Source organism: Oculina patagonica, chromosome 2 (genome assembly GCF_052425735.1).
Source record: "Oculina patagonica isolate OP01 chromosome 2, crgOcupat, whole genome shotgun sequence".
Taxonomy (NCBI): Eukaryota; Metazoa; Cnidaria; class Anthozoa; order Scleractinia; family Oculinidae; genus Oculina; species Oculina patagonica.
The window spans coordinates 9223959-9246112 of NC_135759.1; the positions used below are offsets into that span (position 1 = coordinate 9223959).

General features: G+C 37.9%; 1 protein-coding gene and 1 long non-coding RNA gene across 3 annotated transcripts; both read left to right on the top strand.

The window, feature by feature from the left end:
* Positions 1 to 1328: 1328 nt before the first annotated feature.
* On the top strand, positions 1329 to 19472 carry LOC144642907 (uncharacterized). Of its 2 annotated transcripts, XM_078502012.1 has the most exons (10): positions 2831 to 2949; positions 8761 to 8985; positions 9347 to 9648; positions 11044 to 11394; positions 13240 to 13486; positions 14870 to 15204; positions 16552 to 16644; positions 17314 to 17536; positions 18121 to 18335; positions 19238 to 19472. In XM_078502012.1, exons 2-10 carry the CDS (start codon positions 8868 to 8870, stop codon positions 19403 to 19405), a joined length of 2052 nt encoding a protein of 683 aa, XP_078358138.1. In that variant the 5' UTR covers positions 2831 to 2949; positions 8761 to 8867; the 3' UTR covers positions 19406 to 19472. The 2 variants fall into 2 exon arrangements, with proteins under 2 accessions (XP_078358139.1, XP_078358138.1); XM_078502013.1 differs by lacking the exons at positions 8761 to 8985; positions 9347 to 9648 and adding an exon at positions 1329 to 1438 and having other exon boundaries at positions 2794 to 2949.
* Positions 4129 to 7844, top strand: LOC144642986 (uncharacterized). The gene is made up of 3 exons (XR_013568821.1): positions 4129 to 5014; positions 5996 to 6026; positions 7718 to 7844. It is a non-coding gene; the product is annotated as an uncharacterized LOC144642986 (long non-coding RNA).
* Positions 19473 to 22154: the final 2682 nt, after the last annotated feature.

A 22154-nucleotide genomic window follows, 5' to 3' on the forward strand; every position in this document is an offset into this window, starting at 1 on the left:
GTAATGTAATGTAATGTAATGCAATGCAATGCAATGCAATGCAATGTAATGCAATGCAATGCAATGCAATGCAATGTAATGTAATGTAATGTAATGTAATGTAATGTAATGTAATGTAATGTAATGTAATGTAATGTAATGTAATGTTATGTTTCTTTGATAGCGCATTTTCCAAAGCTCTATGTTGTAAAATGTCGTTAAACAGCTGCTATGACATACATGTATATATTGTTTAAGGAAATGAACTGAAGACCTCCGAAAGTTTGTCCATCCTATAGGCAAACTTATGTTCAATGAAAGTTCTTTGTGTGTTCGATTGATGAAAAATCTTCAGTTAAAAAAAAAAAAAAAACCTTTATGCTTCAGAATATTTTTTTAACAGAAGCCGGACAGGACACAGTCAGATTGCCGAGCGACGAAAAGGTTCGTCAATGGAAACACAGTATGCGCTGCTAGTGTTGCTGGGATACGAGGTGTAAAGGGTGGAACCGGTGGACCCGGCGGCTATGGCGGAAGATCGGGTAAATTAATGCAAACATGTCATTGGTAAATACCTCTGAGTTGTAGAGAACTGTTTACTGGGTTGGCTTCTTGGTCTTGAAATGATGAAACAGCTTTAAGACTTAACTTTGCTAGGCCTTAACATATCTTCTGGCAGAATTGCGATAATTATTGCAAGCTGACTGCAGATTACTTGATTCTTAAAAGGCCTTATACTCATATTCCCTTTGTCTCGTACAACTACCAAGCCTTGTTAAGGCTACACTCGTCTCAGACCTGTCACATTCATCCTGTTTTCGCGTAGAATGAATAATCTAAAAAAAAATATCGTTTTCTCTTGTAAATCAATGAGCTGTAGATCACGATGTCGTCTCTTCTTACTGCTAGTCTAGGTTGACTGATTATGCGTCGCAATATGTAACAGAATGGCGAACCGTAATTTTTCGATTTCCATCAGTGCAAGTGTCAGTAAGTGTCGAATTTGAAAGCGGTTAGGATGCCTTGTCGTTATGGTAGGCAGAGATATGGCTTCAATAAGCGCTCGAAAGCCGGGGGAATTTGAGATGATATGACTAATTTGATTGACTTCTCTTGATGGCTTCATCTGCCTTCATTTGAAAATGACAATACGAAAATTTCGCCAGATAAAAAAGAGGGGGGGGGGGGGGATGACTATTTTATAGTCATTTTCATGTGCAAGGCAAGCCAAATGATTGTTTTCACGAGTTGTGTGGGCACATTGTTCCGTCATGACAAGTAGTATCCGTAACGCCGGCGCTTTTAAAGATATGCTTGCCATTTATTCATTCAAAAACAGGAAATGGTGGTAACGCCGGACGTCAATCAATCAACGTCAGACGAGTGCGGGGAAAGGTGGATCTAAAAACATGTCGCGGAACGGGAGGTGCAGCAGCTAGTAACGGAGCAGGTGGAGCAGGTGAGGATTGGGATTGAACGCAATTTGCACAGATTATAAATCCCGATAAAAAAAGTAATCAGATAACTTAAGGTTACTATTGTTGGCGGCTACTAATTTTAGCGATTTTAGCGAGTTGGGCCAAAATCGCTAAATTAAGTACTCGCTAAAATTTGTCTCGGTCGAATTTAATACGTGTTAAATTAATACCCCCGCCCGCCAGAGGAATACAAAATTAAATATAATGGCCCTGTTCAACTATATGACAACGTCAGAAGGTAGAGCAACAATTAAGAATGGTTGGGAAAGAGTTGGGATCGCCGTCATTGTGGAGAATATCACTGATTTTCCTGACGAGGACCCGCTTTCAAACATTTGCAAATCACTTTAAATTTGTTCTTTCTGACAATGATAATCTTCGTTAAATTTTAAGTGACTTTGTCCTATAACTGAAAATTAATTTCCATCTTAGCTATATATACATTTTTAATTTTCGGAAAATCACTAAATTTAATAGTCGCTAAATCTTGCTAAAAAAAAATCGCTAAAATTAGTAACCTTAAGGTAATGGTAAACTGTCGTCCTTTAAAAAGGCTAGTCTTAGATCATACCAGTAAACGCAAGTTCTATTGTACGTCTATTCAGAACAAAAAGACATAAAGTTAAGCTTTTAAAGCACAAAATATAGGTAAAACACCCGTTGAAAAATTGGTTTCCATAGAGGTGTCATTTCATGTTAATGAAATAAATTTTAAAGCACTGAGTAGCTGATTAGTTGATTTATTTATTGATTGATTAACCCTATTCAGACCTCGGGGGGCTTTTGAGGCCCGCGCTGAATTTGAACGCTTATAATTTTTTTTTAGATTCAACCAAACAATGCCAAACTTGGCGACTTTTTCTAAAATTTATCTGGGAATAATTTGGTAGGATAGGTAGTTATGTCAGGAACTTGACATCACGATGGCAACGGCATTTTGACAGGCACGTTTTCCCGAATTTGTAATTTTCGTGTTTCTTTTAATAACAATTAACATTAATGCAATTATTTTCACCTTTTTACGGTTTTTAAGCACAGTTTTTGATTTTGAGTACTTTGCTGTAATTTTGGCGTTTTGGAAAAAATTGAAATCCAAGATGGCGGACCCAAGATGGCGGCTGTTTTGACATCATGATGTAATTATCATGTGATGTGACGTCATCATCTCACGTATACCAAAAGAAAGATGTTTGGACATACTATACATCCTATAAGTTTCATTGTGATTGCTTTAATATTATGTAAGGTTCCGAAGCTCCCCCGCCGGTCAGAGAAGGTCCAAAAAAGCCCGGTCTGAATAGGGTTAACTGATCGTTTCATTTTTTATTACTATTAGGAGGTCGGGGCGGACTCGGAGGTCGTGGCCTCAAATGTAAACTCCAAATAACTGCTTGCGTCTATTTTGGTGGTTGTGCTGGAATTTGTAATGGAAATGGTCATACAAGTCGAGCGCCTCGTGGTCCACCCGGAAACAGAGGAAGTAACGGCCGAGGTGAAGTATCGTAAAACAATCCGTTTTTGATACTTTTGCCAACATAACAAGCAATACCGCTCTCATTAGTTACTCCAGATTTATCAACGGGAAGATCTGCCGTGATAAGTTTTCTTTGTTCTATATGTAAATTTAAATTGATGGCAAATTTGCAATAATATAGGATAAAGAAAATGGATTGAGTATTTTTTTTTATTTGATATTTTTTTTTTTAATAGGAATGTCAAGTACATGTAGTAGTTAAAACAGTTTTACTTAAATCATTAATTATTATCATTAACTTTCACCAAAATAAATATTGCCTCCTTGTCCCTTTAAGCTGGTTTTAAGCCTGTGGGGGTGGAAATTCTTCCACGTAGATCCGGGACTCTCATTTATTACTCCAGTTTATTAACTACTCTTCGGCTTCTTGCATAGGAAGCGTTTCTTTACGGGAAGATCTACCGTGATAAGTTTTCTTTGTTCTATATGTAAATTTTAATTGATGATAAATTTGCAATAATATAGGATAAAGAAAATGGAATGAATATTAAAAAATGAAGTAAAAGAACAGCAGATTTGATGCAGAAAGCAGAATAAGCTATAAAGGGTGATGTTAATATTCTGTTTGAAAGTATATTCTACCGGCAAAGATCAGAATACGTGTTAGTTGTAAAAAAGTAGTAGAAGTTTAGCAGTAACAGTAGCAGTAGCAGTAGCAGTGGCACTGCCACTGGCAGTGGCAGTGGCAGTGGCAGTGGCAGTGGCAGTGGCAGTGGCAGTGGCAGTGGTAGTGGCAGTGGCAGTGGCAGTGGCAGTGACAGTGGCAGTGGTAGTCGTAGTCAATCAACCAGTTAGTTTCTAGCTGGCAACAAGCGCCCTCCTAGCTGGGACACTTATTATATATTATCTATAGATACTGCATGAGAGTAAAAAGAGTATTAAAATGTATTGAAATAAGTGGTAGTGGAGTAATAGTTTTGTAATGTATGGTACGACGTCATTATCCGCACGTTTGTTAAATGTCACTAAACTTAACATTGTTGGGTGCTCAAAAACTATAAAAGTTTGATGCACTGTTAATTCAAAAGATCTGTTTTAGCCCCAAAGTGCCGATTTAGCCCCAATAGGCCAAGGGCTAATTTGGCCCCTTTGAGGGCTATTTTGAAAATTTGGCGCAAAATGGCCCCTACGAAAACCAATTTAGCCTTCACTGAAAACCAATTCAGCTCTCAAGTCCATTATAGCCCTAGCCATCATAGCTGTTTTGGCCCTAACTATAAGAGTCACTTCTCTTATAAATCTGAGCTGCCCCAGTTAAAGGGTCAATTTGGCACTGGCCCGGTACTGATTTAGACCTTATCTTTTGGGTCGTTTTGTGCATTTTAATTATGGACAGAGAAAGTCGAATTTTCACATGCTAGGTATAGCTGTGGACATCACATTCTTTTAACTATACATTGTATAACAGTGAAAATTACGAAAAAAAGGCATTTTGTCTGTATCATGTTGTTGTGATATCCCGACACAATTATGCGTGATTTAAAATTTGAGAAACAAGCCCAGTTCCAGTCGACTTATAATGTATACAGATATCAGGGATGGACTCATGATTTTTGAATCGATCCCCCCTTTATTAAAATATGATTGTGTCAAGAAATGTTTTGTTTTCTCATGATTTTCTGTTGTTTAATAGATTCCGTTGTTACGATTATTTGTTTCGTTGCGCGCGTTGCGTGCCTTTTTGCGCTGGCCGAGAGGCTCTGGACGGAACATGCGCAATATACGTTCTTCCCGGCCTCCCCTTCGGTACTTTTGGCGCTTGATTCTGAAAAGCAACGGTTTCGAAGGTCGCTCATCATCACTGGAGTTAATTTTTATGCACGGAAAAGAACGTTTTACTCTCGTAAAGCACAGTTCTAAGAGCTAAGCAGCTGTATGGAGCCTTCTTGCATCGGATCTCAGATTTGTACGCCTGTTTCGACCGCTCTTGATGACCAAGGTAAGCTCGATTGTGTCCATGTGCTGCCTGAATCGAGCCTGAACCAAGTGATTCCTAATCCTAGCTAGATTGTCAACTGTGAAGGTAAGAATTCCTCAAGTTTTGAGATGCTAAATGATATATTAAATATGAAGACACATCTTCGTAAATGTACATGTTAGTCGTGAAAAAATGGTTCATTTTTTCTAGGCTGACATGAAATTTACATGTTTAACTAACTGATATTAAATGTACCAGGGTCACTAGGAAGAACAGTTTTACTGATTTTGTGCCCTGTGTACAAAATGTAAATAATAAACCCTAAAGACTTATTGAATATATAGCAGATATCGTATGATCTACATTGAATATGTCTGTTTTTGTTTGCTAATATAAAACATTGCATTGGCTGATACTACATGTATTATTATTTAGCAGACCTTTTTGTTTGGTGCAATGCTGCTTTATGGTGTGATTTAGGTTTATGCCAGGGTGGTGTTTAGCTTTATGCTAAGGTATCCTATCCTTTTAGGTATTTTTAAATCACACTGTTTAGTGCCATGTACCTTGACTATTATTATGACAATAATTTATATCCTGAGCCCTTTACTTTTGGTGCAGTGCTGCTTTACATGTTTGGTGTGATTAAGGTTTATGCCAGGTTGGTGTTTAGCTTTATGCTAAGGTGTCCTTCTGTAAAGCATTGATAAATCACACTGAACTGCACTACACTGCACAGTAGCTGCGTGTAAAGGCCTATAACACATGTATACCTATTTCACCAAGGTCCATAAATATACATGTACATGTATGTGCAGTGTAGTTTGATTTACTGAACATATTAAACTAAAAAGCATTATTAAATTTTACATTTGTGACATCTTGAGCATCAAAAGCCATTTAAAAAATTGTGTTAAATAAGGTTTACATGTATACAAACAAAATTAAACCGCTTTAGACAAGAAACCTTGATTTGCCATAATTATTACTGTCTTAATTAAATTTCTCCATTATTTTGTATATTGAAATGTCTTGGAAATTGAGTGTGAAACGATATAATTGCTCATACCATTATGTTATTTTCAGATCGGAAATTATATTGTTGGGATGTCCAAAGGTAAGTAAAATCCCAGATTTTATCATTTACATTGTATTTTAAAACTACCTGTAACAATTTCTGCCTGGTTCCTTTTATTATATACATGTATATCTTTTTTGAGTTTAATTCTGCACAAAATATTAATTGTCACATAGTTTAATATAGTTAAAAGTTAAATTGCTCATAATTAATAATCATTAGGTAATTGGGATTCACAATTACTGAGCACTGTAGATTCTCAATAACAGCTTTTTGTCAACAATTATTTTAAGCCTTTTTTTGTTTGGAATGGTGATTGTTGTTTTATAGTATCCTACCTTGTTAGGCATTGATACATGTAAATCACATTGTTGACAATATGTCTCCGTGCACTAGCTTGCCTAATTAATGCCAAGTTCTCCAAAATCTTAGTCAGCATTTACTGTAGATGCAGTGTCCCAATTCCTTCACACATTGTCATAACAGAGACCAAACTTTTGTCCAAAAGGCGTCCATTATAGTGGAAGTTGACAACTTAAAGCCACTGTTTAGCTTACAATGGCCGCGGGCGCACTTGGCGAGTTAACCGGGTTACTTCCAATTAATCAATTAAAGTTAACTGGGTTATCAAAACTGTCTGATGCGGCCGCATATTTGAAGAGTTAACCGACCCTTAACCAAGTTAGTGGTTCCCATGGAAATTAATTAAAGAACAATGGATTTTTATAACCAGTTAGGTTAATTCTAAACTACCTTTCTGGGTAGTTTTAACCAGGTTAGCGGTTTCTTATCAGATTCAACTGTTGTTTTAATCGTCAACCAATCACCACTGTGTGAGATGAGATTTCGTTTTCTGTCACACGCAAACATGGCATCTGGACACAATTCATGGCTTAATTCTATCATTTCCCTCACTACTAGAGAACTCGAGAACCGTGGCAACAATGATTTGGCTCAGTCAGGCTATCGTGGCATCCTCAGCAAGCTTGGCCTGCAGCTTCGCTATAACAGGCAAGTTTGCATGGTTCATTCATGCCTTGAAACACCACATTCCCCTCACTCATCAGAGGGTGGCGAAAGTTCAACCTGTTCAACATTTACTTCTGAACACCCTGGAGAAATTATTGTAGAGGAAGAAATTGAAATAAATCTCAAAAGCAGAAAAATAATTGGGCATATGATAACTAACATGATTAAGATAGCCAGCCATTTCATTTATTTACAAGTAGCTAAATCATGACAACACTTCAGTCTTGTCTGATCTTAACGCGGCCTCTAAAAAAGTTTAACCGAGTTAGTTATCGTAACCATACTTTAACCGAGTTAAGTTTTGTGGAAATTTTTAACCGGGTTTCTAAAAAATTACCCCGTCAACTCTCTAAGTGCGGCCGCAGCCAATAATTTCAAAATAAGCTCATTTTGTAGATGTACATGTACAGTGTACAGGTTTTTATTTTTTGGTATGTGTACACGAAGTGTCCACTCTGTTTTGCTTGCGGTTATTTTTATTTGCTGGTTGGGGCAGTACTTTATATATAAATTTGCTACATTATATAGTTTAAAAATACTTGAATATCATAACAACAAGGACTTTTACATGTACAGTTTGACTTTATCTTGTTTAGTAAGTTTAACGTGTTACTACATGTACTTTAGCAGTTTACATTTAGTTTAATTTGGTCAGCTGTATGTAGTAAGGGGACTTATCTCTTGTTTTTTTTTTTCTGCAGAGAGCTGCTTCAGTTGATGATGACCTTGCCATTTTTGTTCAACCACAAATTGTTGCCATTGGAAGTTTTGACTTCGACAAATTCTTTGCTGTGTGCAAAGGAGTGGTGTACTACAGTATTCTATACCAGAGCATTGTGTGTGATTAGAGCTTAAGCATATAAAAACAATATTGCATTTTTACAAAGAAACATATAGCATGCTGGCAGTAAGTAATGCCTTTCGCCAACTGTAATATCATATAATAAAAAGCACAAAGCTGCGATGATTGTGTGCAAGTAAAATACCACAATGACTCCTAAAAATCATGTTACAATAACATTCACATGTTAAGGGCTGTGCATGAGTGTACATGAGTGGTCACTGCAATTTATTAGACAGAAAAATAAAAAAATTAGGACTCATTTGGTCACAAAAAGTGTGCTATTTTTGTCCCTAGCCATCAGTTGGAATTGGCTACTGTAAGGGTTATTATGAGGACTGTAGTGGTCATTATGACAGCCATATAGCAAGCAGATAACCATCGACTCTGATAGCAAGTGCTGGTGCTGATTTAGTTCTGACGGGTAGATGTGTTTAAGCTAAGCATGAGCCAAAACTACTACAAAATGAGTGTCATTTTTACTGCCTTAGGAGGGTTAGAAACGGCTCCTATGAGGGCTATTTAAGAAAAGCAGTATCGTTTCGGGCCCTTAGTAAGGGCCAATTCAGATCTTTTAAAATCCAAAATAGCACCACAGTTTTCCAAAATGGCTCTTCTTTTGGGTCATTTGAACTCCCCAAAAAGGGCCACTTCAGCCCTTTGTAATGGGGCCAAAAAAGCTCTGTTACAAAAGGGCTAAAAGAGCCCTAAAAAAGGTACCGTATTTTACTCACCGTTTCGGCCCCATTTTTGGGGCCAAAACAGATCTTTTGAATTAACAGTGTGAATATAGCGTGGATACCTCTTCCAAGCTCAAGAGGAATTAAAAGCTAAATGTAATAAATTTAACATTTTTGTTTCACAAATAATTTACACTTTACATTTTTCCTTACTCTGTATTAGCTTTGCTAAGCTCTGGTTCAAACGGTTTAGTGGACAGCTCTTATCTTCAAAAGTCAGATCTTAGTCGCAGCGAGAAGGACAGCTATCCATTGGCTTTAATAAAGTTGATGACAAGATATGCTGAAGATCTCGTCTGGACAAACAATATCACAAAGGCAGAAGCAGTGTTCAATTTCACACTGACATTGACGGAGGGAAGATCTGATGCATCTGGATTCAGAAATGGTACGTTTATAATTAGGACTTCTGTTGACTCACATATAAGAGTGTAAATGGTATTTAGAACGAGCTTATTTTGAAGAATGATTTCAAGGGGACGTTATTAAGACGACGCTCTGTCTCCCCAATTTGACTTTGAAACGGCTTGATTTATAATGTATTCTTCAGACCCATTTACTGCTCCAGAAGACGCTTTAAATCTTCATCACGATACATTAGATCATATTTCCCAAACAAAAGGAAAGAAAAAACAATAGTGGAAAATGTGAAATTAAAAAACAAGGACATGATGGATTAAGCCTGAGGGTTAAATACATAGACCCGAGGTTAATCGAAATAACTTATAGGTTTTTTGTGTTTATCTTAGTTTCCATACGGCGGTTAGCCTTTCTCAACACAGAAGGGTTTGACAGATTTGGAAGGAATGAATTGTTTGCCCCTCTGGTTAGATGGGAAACTTTCAAGGCACGAGTTGAAACCATTAAAACTCACGCTACAGCGTACGAGAGCGCTTACAATGGGATACAAGCATCAGTTCAGCAGCGGGAAGATATACGTCAGATAATAGAAGCGCTTCCACAAGCAGCGAAGATTCAAGTCGACAGCGAGAAAACGAGACTCGTGGAAGCCCGGCGAATAGCAATAAGCGAAAAAGGGGTTTATGTTGCAGTAAGTTGAGACTTATCTTAGGGCCACCGAGAACGACAGATAGCTTTAGATTGATCGTTAATCCTCTCTAGCCTAACGGTGGATTTCCACTGACGCGTAATTTTTTACGTGCGTTTACCTGCGTGAAAAAATTTAGAGACAATGTATGAACGACTTGCGTAAACGTGTACGCAAGTCGTTTATACATTTTCTATAAAGTTTTCACGCACGTAAACGCACGTAAAAATTTACGTGTCAGTGGAAATCCATCTTAAAGGGGGAAGATGGCGGGGCTTTAGTGCCTGCGTTAATATCAAACATGTTCATATCAAACACATATACATGTACGGGTTACAACGTAAGCCCATTCGCATCTGACTCTTGCAGGAAATATCTCTTTCACTAGGGAAAGCTGGCAAAATTGTGACCTATTACCTATTACGCTTGATAAAGCTTGAAGAAATTCGAAGGTTGTTAGTGTAAACCCTCCCCTGAGGCTAAACTTTTCAATCCTCCTTTACATTGTGTTTACATAAGTATGGCAACACATTTTCGCAAACGCAAGGGCAAATTTGTCTGACTAATTAACAATTAGACGGCAAGCTCGAGGTTTCTATCGGCTGATAGTTGTCGAGGGGCGAAGCTCCGAGTCAACAATCAAAAGCCGGTAGAAACTGAGCGCGCGCACCAAGAGCCGTCTAACGATCGATAGAAGACACATGTATAGCCAATCAGATCGCGCGTTTTGCCAATAGACGGCAGCTGGGTTATGCTAATGACAATTACTAGAAACTCAACCGTGTTCTAATGGAAGTTTGTGAATGTGGTTGGTTTTCCCATTGTTTTCTATTCGCTGATGAATGATAGAACTTGATCCCCCCCCCCCCCCCCCCCCGCTTCTCTTTAAAAGTACATTTTTTTTCTTGAGTTTTGGTTAAAAGTACATAACACTGTAGGTTTTGTACTACAATTCTTTGAAGTTCGTTTTCTATTTTGCGATAGTCAACTCGACTGCGCCTCGTTGAATATTTGCTCCGATAGAAAACTCGGCCTCGTTATCTAATTGTCCAGAAATGATTACAAAAAAATCCTTATATTATAATTTAGCCCGCTTACTAACAGCAAACACCGATAATATTTTTTAAAAGCTACCTTTACCTTGCAAACACCTTATCTACAACAAACAAAAGTTGATATCATGTTACCAACTATAAAGTATAAAGGACCGATAACTTTTAAGACCATACCATCCAGTTTTACTACTGCAGTAAAGACCAACTATAATAGCAACAAGAACAAAACGCTTCATTAGACCAAAAACAACCCTCTGACCGTAATTTGATGCACTTCTTTGTCATATGAGTTGTTATTTTACTCACTTTTTTATTTTTTTATGACAATTTTTGCTATTACTAGAGTATAAGAGAATTAGAGGCAAGCATGAATAGCTCCCTGCAACAAGCACTTGTCCTGATACCAGCTGCATACGAAGCATCAAAATTCAACAGACAGGACCTTTTTGCTATACTAGAAGGCGCTGCTGGAATCTCGAGTGGCATTCTTGGAATGGATCCGTTTGCTGCTCTAGGTGCTGCTATAGGAGTGGTTGGCCGATTTGCTTCAATGTGTAGTTTGGGCAGTCTTAATGAAATCCTTAACAAAACCATGAGATGGTTGACATTTGGTCAACAATACGCCGCCTTGGAAGATTCTAGTGATCTGGATTTTGACCAGTTAGATGTTGGAGCTGTGCCAGAAGTGTTACAGGTAATAGGATCGTCTTAGTAATACACTTGAGTCATTCGTTGAAAAAAGGTGTTAATGCGTGTCACTGCCTTGGGTTTTTTGTTTTCAATTTGAAGTAAAAATGAGACGTTGTGCGTGTTATATGCAGTTGACCTCTTTTGCGATGGCCTTGTGGTCATTCCCAGCGTTCGGATCTTTTACAGACATCTAAGCCTCTAGAAAAAGCCGCTGATTTTCAAGTCAAGCGTCTTATTGTGACCCCTTTGTTAAGATGTTAGTGTCATAATTTGTTCAATCTTCGAACCGAGACCAAATATAGTTTATCTCTTTCGTTCAACGTTTATATTTTGTTAAAGCCTTTCTCACTGTCTAAGTATATTGTATTTTGTGATGTTCGCGGTACTTCGTGAATGATTTCGCCCAAGCACAAGGCCCGAGAATTTCGTCCATTTCAAAACGTATGTTTAATTGTTATGGAAAACAAGCGTAGTTGAGTGATTTAAACACTGGAGTCTTTTAGATGAATAATCTCCTCCCCATTGTGTCCTCCACTTATTGAAATGTTGTAAATATATATTTCAAAGGACTTTTATTCGCCTACGATTTCCATGCTATCAACACTTCCTCAAGTGCATTTCACCGTTTGCCGCCTTCTGTCTCCCCTTTTAAGCTTACCCTCCAGATTTTTCAAACCCATTCATGTCATCCCTTACATCAGGTGGCTCATCAAAGATGATTCCTACTGAGCCAATTTCAATGCGTGACCCTGAAAGTCTTTCCAAAGGAAAGCTAACACACAACATAATATGAGCTAGCGGCCCAGGCCGGTCTGATAAGGTGCACACTATTGTTATGACTACTTACCTCCTTGAGAAGCGTCTGCAGAGATTAATGGTACTTGTATTCAGCAAGACTTGAAAATTCTAAATACAGTTACCAAGATTCCTTGCAAGTGAGTTTCATAAAATAAATTTAACATGATTAATGTCATACTTGGGTCTGTCCATTTCATGAGTTCGAGTTGAAGTTTCGAGTTAAAATATCGAGTTTGAGTTAACAGATCGAGTTACTTCTTTTGGTCAGCGGTAATGCAAAGCAAACATGTGCTTTCGTCTGCAATCCAAGATGGCGGAAAGCCCGCCCGTGGAAAGTTCATCTTTAATTGTAAGTAAATTAACATAACAATACCTTGTCGCTTGTTATTTATTTTCTGATATTTAGTCTCGAGAATGGTTGAACTTCTAACACGGCTAATATTCATGTGCGGTGTTTCATTTAGGTCAGCGATATTGGCGAAGAAGAAGCATGTGAAAATCGCGTTACGAAGGAGAACAAAATACTTCAGACGAAAAAAGAAATAAACAAGCACCAAAAAGTTCACGGTAGCAGTTTCTGTTTCATATGTTCACATTTCAAATAGGTCAGTGAATATTTCTAACTAAATACAATGATTCCTTTAATAAGAGTGGTGCCTTATTTTTTTCCGAGTCCAAACGTTTTCAAAGCAGTAGAAAAGGGGTAGGGAATAAACTTTGCCCTGCTTGGGGCTCGTTCGAACGTTCACATGGGTAGGTGACCCGTACCCAGAGCCAGGACAAGATCCAAAACGAAAGGTCACCCACATGTGACGCCTACTCCGAGATACAAACCCGGACCACGGATGCTCTCTAAGCTTCTATTCCCCTGCTCCCGAAAAGCTCCTTATTGTAACTAATAGCCTGCTAGTAGTTTCTAAATGATAACACAGTTGGATTTTTCATTGACTCAAACTCGAAGTTTTCGTTCTAACTCGAAATTTACAACTCGAACTCGAAATTTCTAACTCGAACTCATAAATTTAATACACTCGTCATACTTGCTCCAAAGGCTAACCTAGAATTTAACAAGGAAGGACTTGCAGCAGACTTGGTTTGCATGCTTGAAGAGAGGTTACTGCCCCGAGACAGGGCAAAGTTACAGGAACAGATTGAGCGGTTCTTCATTGCTGGTGGAGCAAGAATTGATCTCATTGCAAAGGTCATCGACTTGGACAATGACATAGGTGGACACAACTTCGATATCGCTAATTTGCAAGAAACATCAGATACATTGCAAAGCCTTAGCCAAACCGCTGGTAAGAATTACTGTCATTTAATAGCTCTAGAATTGAGAAACTCTCAAAGATCTACTCCTCTACAAGCACCCTCACCATTTAAATTACATTTTGCTTGACAAAGAAAATCTTTGTAAAAAAATATAATAGCAAATTATCATTCAGAACTAAGACATGATTCTGAAAACGCCTAGAATAACTAATTGTTGTAGCAACTAAATCCCAAAAAACGTCAGACACGTTTAAAGAGACGGAAGTACTATACTAGGATCCAAATGGTATCAGAATGTGATTTTGTGGCAACCCGAATTAAAACAAATTGAATTTACAGATATGTATAAATACATGTAATATTAAGCTTTAGAAGAACAAGACTTCACAGTGAATAGATAGCCTGCAAATGGAAGTTGTTTTTCCAATGTTTGCGAATGCAACAAGATATAAAATAACTCTCCGTGGGCGTTTGTATTACATGTACTATACAGTACTTTCTTTACTCACTAAATGTACCTGAAAACTTTTTTAGAGAACTTATCTTGTAAAAATATGAGATAAATACATCCAAATCCAGGTCATAACTATATTTACCGGTTTGAAACGAATGCCTGCATGTTAACCCTATTCAGACCGGTGGGGAGGGGGGGGGAGGCTTTTGAGGCCCGCGCAGACTTTGAACTTTTATAACTTTTTTAAGATTTAACCAAACGCTGCCAAACTGTCTGAGTTTTCCTAAAATTTATCTGGCAACAATTTGGTAGGGTTGGATGATGTGTCAGGAACTTGACATTACCATGGCAACGGCATTTTGACAGGCATGTTTTTCCAAATTTGTAAGTTTGCGTGTTTCTGTTAATAAAAATCAACTTAAATGGAATTATTTTTACATTTTTACGGGTTTAAAGTACACTTTTATTTATTTTGAGTACTTTGCAGTGATTTTGGGTGGTTTTCAGGCATTTTGGAAAAATTTTGAAATCCAAGATGGCGGATCCAAGATTGCGGCTGTTTTGATATCATGATGTAATTGTCACGTGATGTGACGTCACCATCCCACGTGACGTATACCAAAAGAAAGAGTTTCGGACATACAATACATCCTATAAGATTCATTGTGATTGCTTAAATATTCTGGAAGTTACATAGGGGGTCTTCCGAAGCCCCCCCCCCCCCCCGGTCTGAGAAGGTCCAAAAAAGCCCGGTCTGAATAGGGTTAACAAAGGAGTATATATGATCATAAAATGAGACTTGGTATTTAGGGGAAGATCCAAAAACTGGCAGAATCTCGTTCAGAAGTGTAACTAAGCGTATTTTAACTATTGTGCTTACCTTACCTATTTTAACTGATTTTATCCATTGCGCTCACCTATTGAACGCTACCCTCGAAACATTTCCATAATGTTTTAGGATCACCTATTGCTGAAAGCATACAGCAGACGTTCCTTGACGATCTTCTGACTTCTTACGGACAAATGGAAACCAGTTTTGCCAAGAATCTCTACCTGTTATACAAAGGATTTGAATTCCGTACGCTGTGGAATGTTATTGAGAGCTTAGCCCAATTTGAACGAACTGCAAGTGAAGCCGCGCCGGGCACTGGGAGTCTACAGGGAGTGCTCCAGCTGACCAATGCTCTGCAATCAGTCAACAATCTTCAAAATGATGCGCAGCAATGCTTCACGCACTTTCCGTTCACCAGTGGTACACACAGGTTTTCTTTTGACAGTGTCCAAGACGCGACGGTAAGTAAAGGTATAATCCATTGCGCTCATTAGCCGTATGCAGGACGCGTGTCATATATGAGCTTAGTAAATGGCCAAGCGCAATACTAATCTCTTGTAGCTCAGTTGGTTAGAGCGCCCAACCAATATCTGGGAGGCCATGGGTTCGATTTCGTCGGGTTCCAGATTTTTTTCTTTGTCCCACGCTCATTACACTGTAAACATTTCATGTTTATCATTTATCACCGAGCTTAAAATTTACCATCTTCTGTTTTTATCACACACTTAACGCTTTCGACATTGCTGACCTTAGCAGTATGCAGGACCCTTGTCACACATGAACGTAATAAATGCCCCAGCTTACCACGAATCTCCCGTAGCTCAGTTGCTTTGAGCGCCTAACCGATATCTGGGAAGCCACGGGTTCGATTCCCGTCGGGTTCCAGATTTTTTTCTTTGTCCCACGCTCATAACATTGTGAACATTTTATCTTTATCATTTATCACCGAGCTTAAAATTTACCATTTTCATTTTTTATCACACACTTAACGCTTTCGACATTGCTGATCCTAGCAGTATGCAGGACGCGTGTCACATATCAACCTAGTAAAATGGCCCATCTCACCACGAGTTTCTCGTAGCTCAGTTGGTTACAGCGCCCAACCGGTATCTGGGAGGCCATGGGTTTGATTCCCGTCGGGAACTTTGTAACTACTCAGCTCGTTTAGTTTATTTCTATTCTGGATAGTTTTTTTGCCTGTTCTAGTTAATTTATTTTATGCTATAATTATTTCTATTTATTTTGGCAAAATAAAATGGTTGTTGTTGTTGTTGTTGTTGTTGGGAAATAAGATTTTGTCTTTGTCCGATCGTCGTGAGATATTAAACACTTAATCTTTATTAAAAAGACCTATGAACCGTTGTAGTTGTAGTCACGCCTTAAACCGATAGAGAAGAGAAAAAAAAATGGATTTCCTGGACTTGCTCATGCAAGTACACATTTTCTGCCTGATCCTCATTCCTTCCCTATTTTTAGACTTTGTAGCGTTACAAGTTCTCGTCGATTGCATCTGAAAATTTTAATTGTGGAGTTGACCTGTGCTGTCAGCGTCAACTCGTGAACGTGTTGAGACTAAATCAATAATCAACTTGATCAAGAATATAAATACATTTTTTTTTTGAATTTCTAAACATGTGATATGTTGGGGGAACTGAGTCGCAAAGTTTGTAAATCAATCACCTAAAATATCTTCATTTATAAGCTTTCTTTTTACGTTGGTAAACCTACAAAAAGTGCGGTCTGTTGCTTAAGAAATGCTATATATGCGATTTGCTCAAGCTTGCTTTTATTCTTCGTTGTTATTTTAGTTTTTCAACCAGTTACACCAAGGGGACGCGAGTTTCGTTTTGAGATTGTCCCAGTACAGCTGCAGCACGTGTTACAACATTCGTCTTTTACAGGTGAGAAACTGTTTAAGGTATCACGGAAGGAAAATTGGCGTTTACGTTCTAAGTGAAATTGTATGCAAAGCATCAATGGTAACTCCAATTAAGTATATATTTTCTGAAAGCCTATTAAATTAAGTTTGTAATGTTGGATTTGGTTTTGATAATATAGACCATAATAAGCAACATCAGCATTTTGTTTGCAATTAAGATGTTGTGCAACATTAAGGTTTATTCGAGAACACATTTACGTGAGCGCCTAAACTTTTATGCGGAATTTGAATTACATCTATTAGTCTAAAAAACGGTGTCTCAGATTTTTTCTTTTCTTTTTTATATTTTTTTAAACTTGAAGAAGCCCTAAAAACGCCATATTAAAGTTTAAAAATTCGTAAAAAATAATGGAGCAACATAGTCACTGTATTTATTACGATGATATCCGACCCTGAGATCGGCAATTCTGAAATAGTGACAATGGCGAAAATAACGTTGCACCAACATTGAATTACAGCAAGCAGTAAAACCTTGTTTTTATTCTGTTGTGCATGCAACGCGAATAAAGAACCATTTGCAAGTTTACTTTGGCCAGAAGGGAACGAAAAAAACCCGGCTGCGACAAAGAATTTTTTTTATCATGACCACTGAACCAGGCCTTTATAATTGCCCTCAATTCTTGTATTGTAGATGTATATTGAGCTCTATGGAAATGCAACTCAAAATCAAACCGACGGCTTTCCGGCTACTGTTTATTTAAAACTGCTGCGTAGGAGTGGTGCCTTCTTTAGAAACGGAACTGGAGGAACGAGGGAATTCCGTCAGCCTTTGGGACAACCGCGAACACTGGAATTCAACCGTTTCGTAATCACTAACGACACTGAATGCACCCGACAGAAACAGATGGGCAACAGTAAGTAGCTACACAGTCTTAACCCCCCTCCAGGGTAATTTATGATTTTGTGTGATTATGTGTATCTTGTAGAGAAAGGTCTTTCTACCTAACGCAAACTAATCGCGCTGTGCATTAATAGAACAAAACCTTTGGGGCTCCATCAAACTCCCCCCTCGCCTCCCGTACCACAGTGGAGGTATGAATTTGTTTAACCAAATGCAAGGCTGCTCGGACCACTAAAAAAAAAGGCTAAATAAATTTTATTGCCCAATATTTCGGCTAGACAAAACTAACCTTCTTCAGGGGCTAAAACGTCCGGGAGTAATTCGTATCAACGTTCTTTTTCTCCAGATGTACATGTAGGACTCTAAAAAGGTTATTCATCTGTATACAGCACAACCACTATCACTACCACACAAAACAGTATATATAATGTCATATAAATTAATGAATGAATGATGAATGAATGAAAGTTACTTACTGCATCTAGCTTAATTCTCGCATAAGGCTGTTCAGTTCTCTTTGAATCAGAGGCTGCGCTCCTTTCAATCCCCTTTAAAAAAGCGATGCAACTCAGTGTATTTTTTTTCCCAATTTGACAGGCGATTCACTTTTCTGCTTGGAGGAAAATGACATTCGCTTGACGTCGATGTGCTGTCACTACCTCAGCGGAACGGATTGTACTGAATTAAGTGGAAGTCAAGAAGAATGCTCAAGTCCCTTTGGAACGTACGATATCTCTATGCCAATCGACAATACTATTGCTTGTAACGACACTAACCCGCCAATAACACATGAGAACTGCCAGCAATTTAATGTAAGTATTTGAGTTACACGACTTATGTTTAGATACAGCGACTTACTATATTTGTTTAATTATGATCTTTTAATATACTTGGGAGGTTTTAACTCAACTGAACATCACTTCTGATCCCGTTTATTACTGGATCTTGCCGGGATCAACAGGTTTTTGGAGCTGATTTTGATAAGCAACTGGAAAAAGGGGAATGGTAGTTGAGAAGCTATCTCAGGCACTATGTTCGATAAATGGCTAAAATGAAAAAGATAAAATCTTTTGATGTTGCCTTACCTACCCTAACAGATACAGAGAAAAAACGGATATATTAAATTGATCAGGTAAATATTTCATTTATTGACCATTCAGTTGGTTCGATTTTTTGATTGAATTGTCGGTCGTTTGATCGACCGGTGGAAGACAGACTAACAGACAGAAAGAGAGACAGACAAACAGACAGGCAGGCAGACAGACAGACAGACAGACAGACAGACAGACAGACAGACACACTGACGGACTGACTGACTGACTGACGGACTGATTGACCGACTGAGCAGACTATACCCGGCTGACTGACTGAGCGACTCAAGCTGATTGATTGATTTGTTATTTTATTGATCGATTGATTCATTGATTGATTGATCGATCGATCGATTGGCTGGGTTAGCGATTCATTCATCTATTGAAAACAATAATATTCAAACATACTCTAAAAAATGAGAAGGCTTAAAACTGTTCATAACTTTTTTTTATTTATTTGAATTGCTTTGCTATTTTTTCAATTGATAGGTGTTGTAAGAGTACAGCTGAAAGTAATTGAATAGAATATGATAGGTCTGAAGGATTAAATTGACCAGTAACTCGCAGAACTATTTTTTTTTTTTTCATTTGTAACATCACATTTCCTCCTTTTTTCTATGTAGCGGACCATCTATACCAATATGAATGTATGGATTCATTTTCTGTTCTGGGCCGGCAACTATCCAACCGGGCCAGACGATACAGAATGTGGCACAAGTTTCTCAACTCCAAATTCAAAGTCTAAAGTTCCATTGACCAAGCTTCCATTCACCATAGTTTCCGAGGCTTAAACAGCGTGAAGAAGCAAGAAGGAAATACGGAAAAATCAAGTGATTTAAGAAAATAAAAAGTAACAAAAAGTAGATATGACCAGTTATAGGCAAAGTAAAAATTGTAACCGTTCATCAGTACTTTTTTGCAACCATTATATTTTCACCAATTTGCTAGTGAGAGCTTGTATGTGTAAAAAGAGGAAATAGAGGAGAGATAGTGGAAACTGGCTGGGATGATAAGTCAAAGGTATTGCATGCAAGTATAGATATAAAAGGTTGTAACATTTTCAACACATGTGATCCATGCGATTGGGTAGGAAAGTAATGACGGAATTATACTGATGGTAAAATTATTAAGTGACACAAAGATGATAAATGAATAAATCAGCTTAACTAATGCTCAGTTATCATGTTTTTTTTCGTCGTTGGACTGCAGAAGTCTAGGCAAGATCGGCACGCCATAGCTATAAACACACCCACTCGACACACTCGCTTCAACGTCAATTCATCTTAAATAATTTTCAATGTTTAGAGTCGAGGCCACCTCAGCCCTGACTGCTTTTCACGAGAATTCTTTATTTAAGTCGAATTGGTGTTTGTTGAAAATGATGATTTTTCAGGAGGGGAAAAAACCGGAGAACCTGGAGAAAAAACTTTGGGGAAAGGCAAAAACCAACAAAAAAGTCAACCCGCATATGGCGCCTGGCCGGAATCGAGCCTGGGACTCATGAGTATATATTATTGGGAGGCGAGCCCTCTCACCACTTCGCCACCTTACTCCCTTCTTCCACGTGTTACTGCAGTCTCCGATCTTTACTTTACCGGGACTACTCGAGGGGGGTCGACCTACAATCGACAGTGTAAACCAATAAACGTGAAAGGAACTTTAAACCTGTTTGAAAGAAGGGTCTAGCGATCCTTACATATCGTCTTCATACTCTAGCGAAAAAAGAAATTGAGCGAATAAAACCTTCCGCCTGCGAAATAAAGGACAGAGAGTTGGTGGCCAACTAGCCCTAGTGTAACGTTAAAACACTACCAGTACAATTTTAGGAAAAGTCTCCAAGTTTGGCAGTTGTACCTTTAATCATTTTAAGTTACACATTTTTAAAGTTGGAGTGGGCATGAAAAGCATTCCCCTCACAAGGTCTGAACAGGGATTTTTTTATTATTGCAAAACACAGGTAAAAAAAAAAAACTTACAGTTCAACTACTTACATTGCTTACGGGACAATTACCTACATCACTTACTGGATAATTACTTACAATACAATAACTTACATTACTTACACTACAATAAGTTACATTGTATTAATTGATTAATTAATTAATTAATTAATTAAAAAGACTACTTACTACTTACGGTCTGAACAGGGTTAACAGTTAGAGATGAGACTAGTCATGAAACTGAAAGCTACAAAAACGAATGTCCAAATTTCTGATAAAACTGTTAACTTACTAAAGATACTTACTAAAGATACTACGTTTAAGTAGATTGACGTAATAATAATAATAATAATAATAATAATAATAATAATAATAATAATAACGAATTTTTAAACAGGATGACCCTTCAGTACATGAGTACTGTTATCAAAGGGGTCCTGTAAAAAGAAAAATATATAACAATATAAAAATAAATACATCATATAAAAGGATAAAAAGTTAAAAAGTTAAAAATCTATTAAATGTACAGCTGAATATAAAATGAAATAATCAAGATAAATGTTGTTATTTTTCACATGGCTCGTTTTCCTTTGTTCTTCCAGGCTGATTATATTGAATAAACCCCGCTAATTAGCAACTGTCTGAAAAGCTGGGGGCGGCTTTGATTGTAACAGGGGAGAGCGGGGCTGATATCTAATATTCCCCCAGGGGATCATTGAAGTGATAATCCCCTAGGGGAATATTACGATAATGTTCCCCTCGTAGCAAAGGCACAAGCCTCGTATTACAAACAAAACACAACTTTACTTTAATAACGTTATGATTAATTTTTACCTTGACTGTCGTTACATTTTAAATACTACTGAGCAATTGCTAATTGAAAACACGAGAAATGCGTTCCGGTACTCATGCCTCGACGTTTGCTCTTTTTCAGAATTCCGTTGCAGTTCAATCCGTTCGGTTGCTAACACACTCCAAACATTCAAACACCAAAAGGTTACCTTTTTTAGTTTCTTCGGGATCCTTTCACTGTTCCTGGTCAGCAGCTCAGTCTTTAATTTGTCATCTTCGACGATGATATATCTAGCCTCTTCGACGTTTTCTTCCCATTTTTTCCGCCTGGTTAAAGCTAAACAACCCTCTCAGATTCTTTGAGGATAGCAATTCTCCAAGTTAACTGATTGCCGCAAAAAAACTTCTTTCGCAGACTCTCTCACCCGCCAAATTTGCAGTAAAGTGGTAAAATGTGGTTACAAAGTTGTCGGAACTACAGGCAAAAAACCCATGCGTACCGGAATCTTTAATCTATTGTTAAGCTTTTTGGCAAGATATTGATTGTTTTGGTCGGCGTATCAAAAACAAAAAAATAACCTGTTTATTATAAAATTTAACAATGTGGAAACCCCAGTGCGTCTTTTCGGAACCTTTTCCCTGTTGTTAATGTGTGTCGGGAAAAACATTTCAGTACACCTACATCAAAACAGCGAAGAAAAAAATCTTTCTTATTGTTTGAGCCACTGTTGATACCTCGCCCATGATACCCGGCGATATGTGATTTATTCACCCGGGCTGCGCCCTCGGTGAATAAATCACATATCCC

What these genes read in the sequence shown, in the direction of transcription:
- LOC144642907 (XM_078502012.1), top strand. Translation starts at nt 8,868, where the DNA reads ATGACAAGATATGCTGAAGATCTCGTCTGGACAAACAATATCACAAAG. An exon ending in AAGCCTTAGCCAAACCGCTG is followed by an intron (nt 13,487 to 14,869) that starts GTAAGAATTACT and finishes ATAATGTTTTAG; the next exon opens with GATCACCTATTGCTGAAAGC. An exon ending in ACAACATTCGTCTTTTACAG is followed by an intron (nt 16,645 to 17,313) that starts GTGAGAAACTGT and finishes CTTGTATTGTAG; the next exon opens with ATGTATATTGAGCTCTATGG.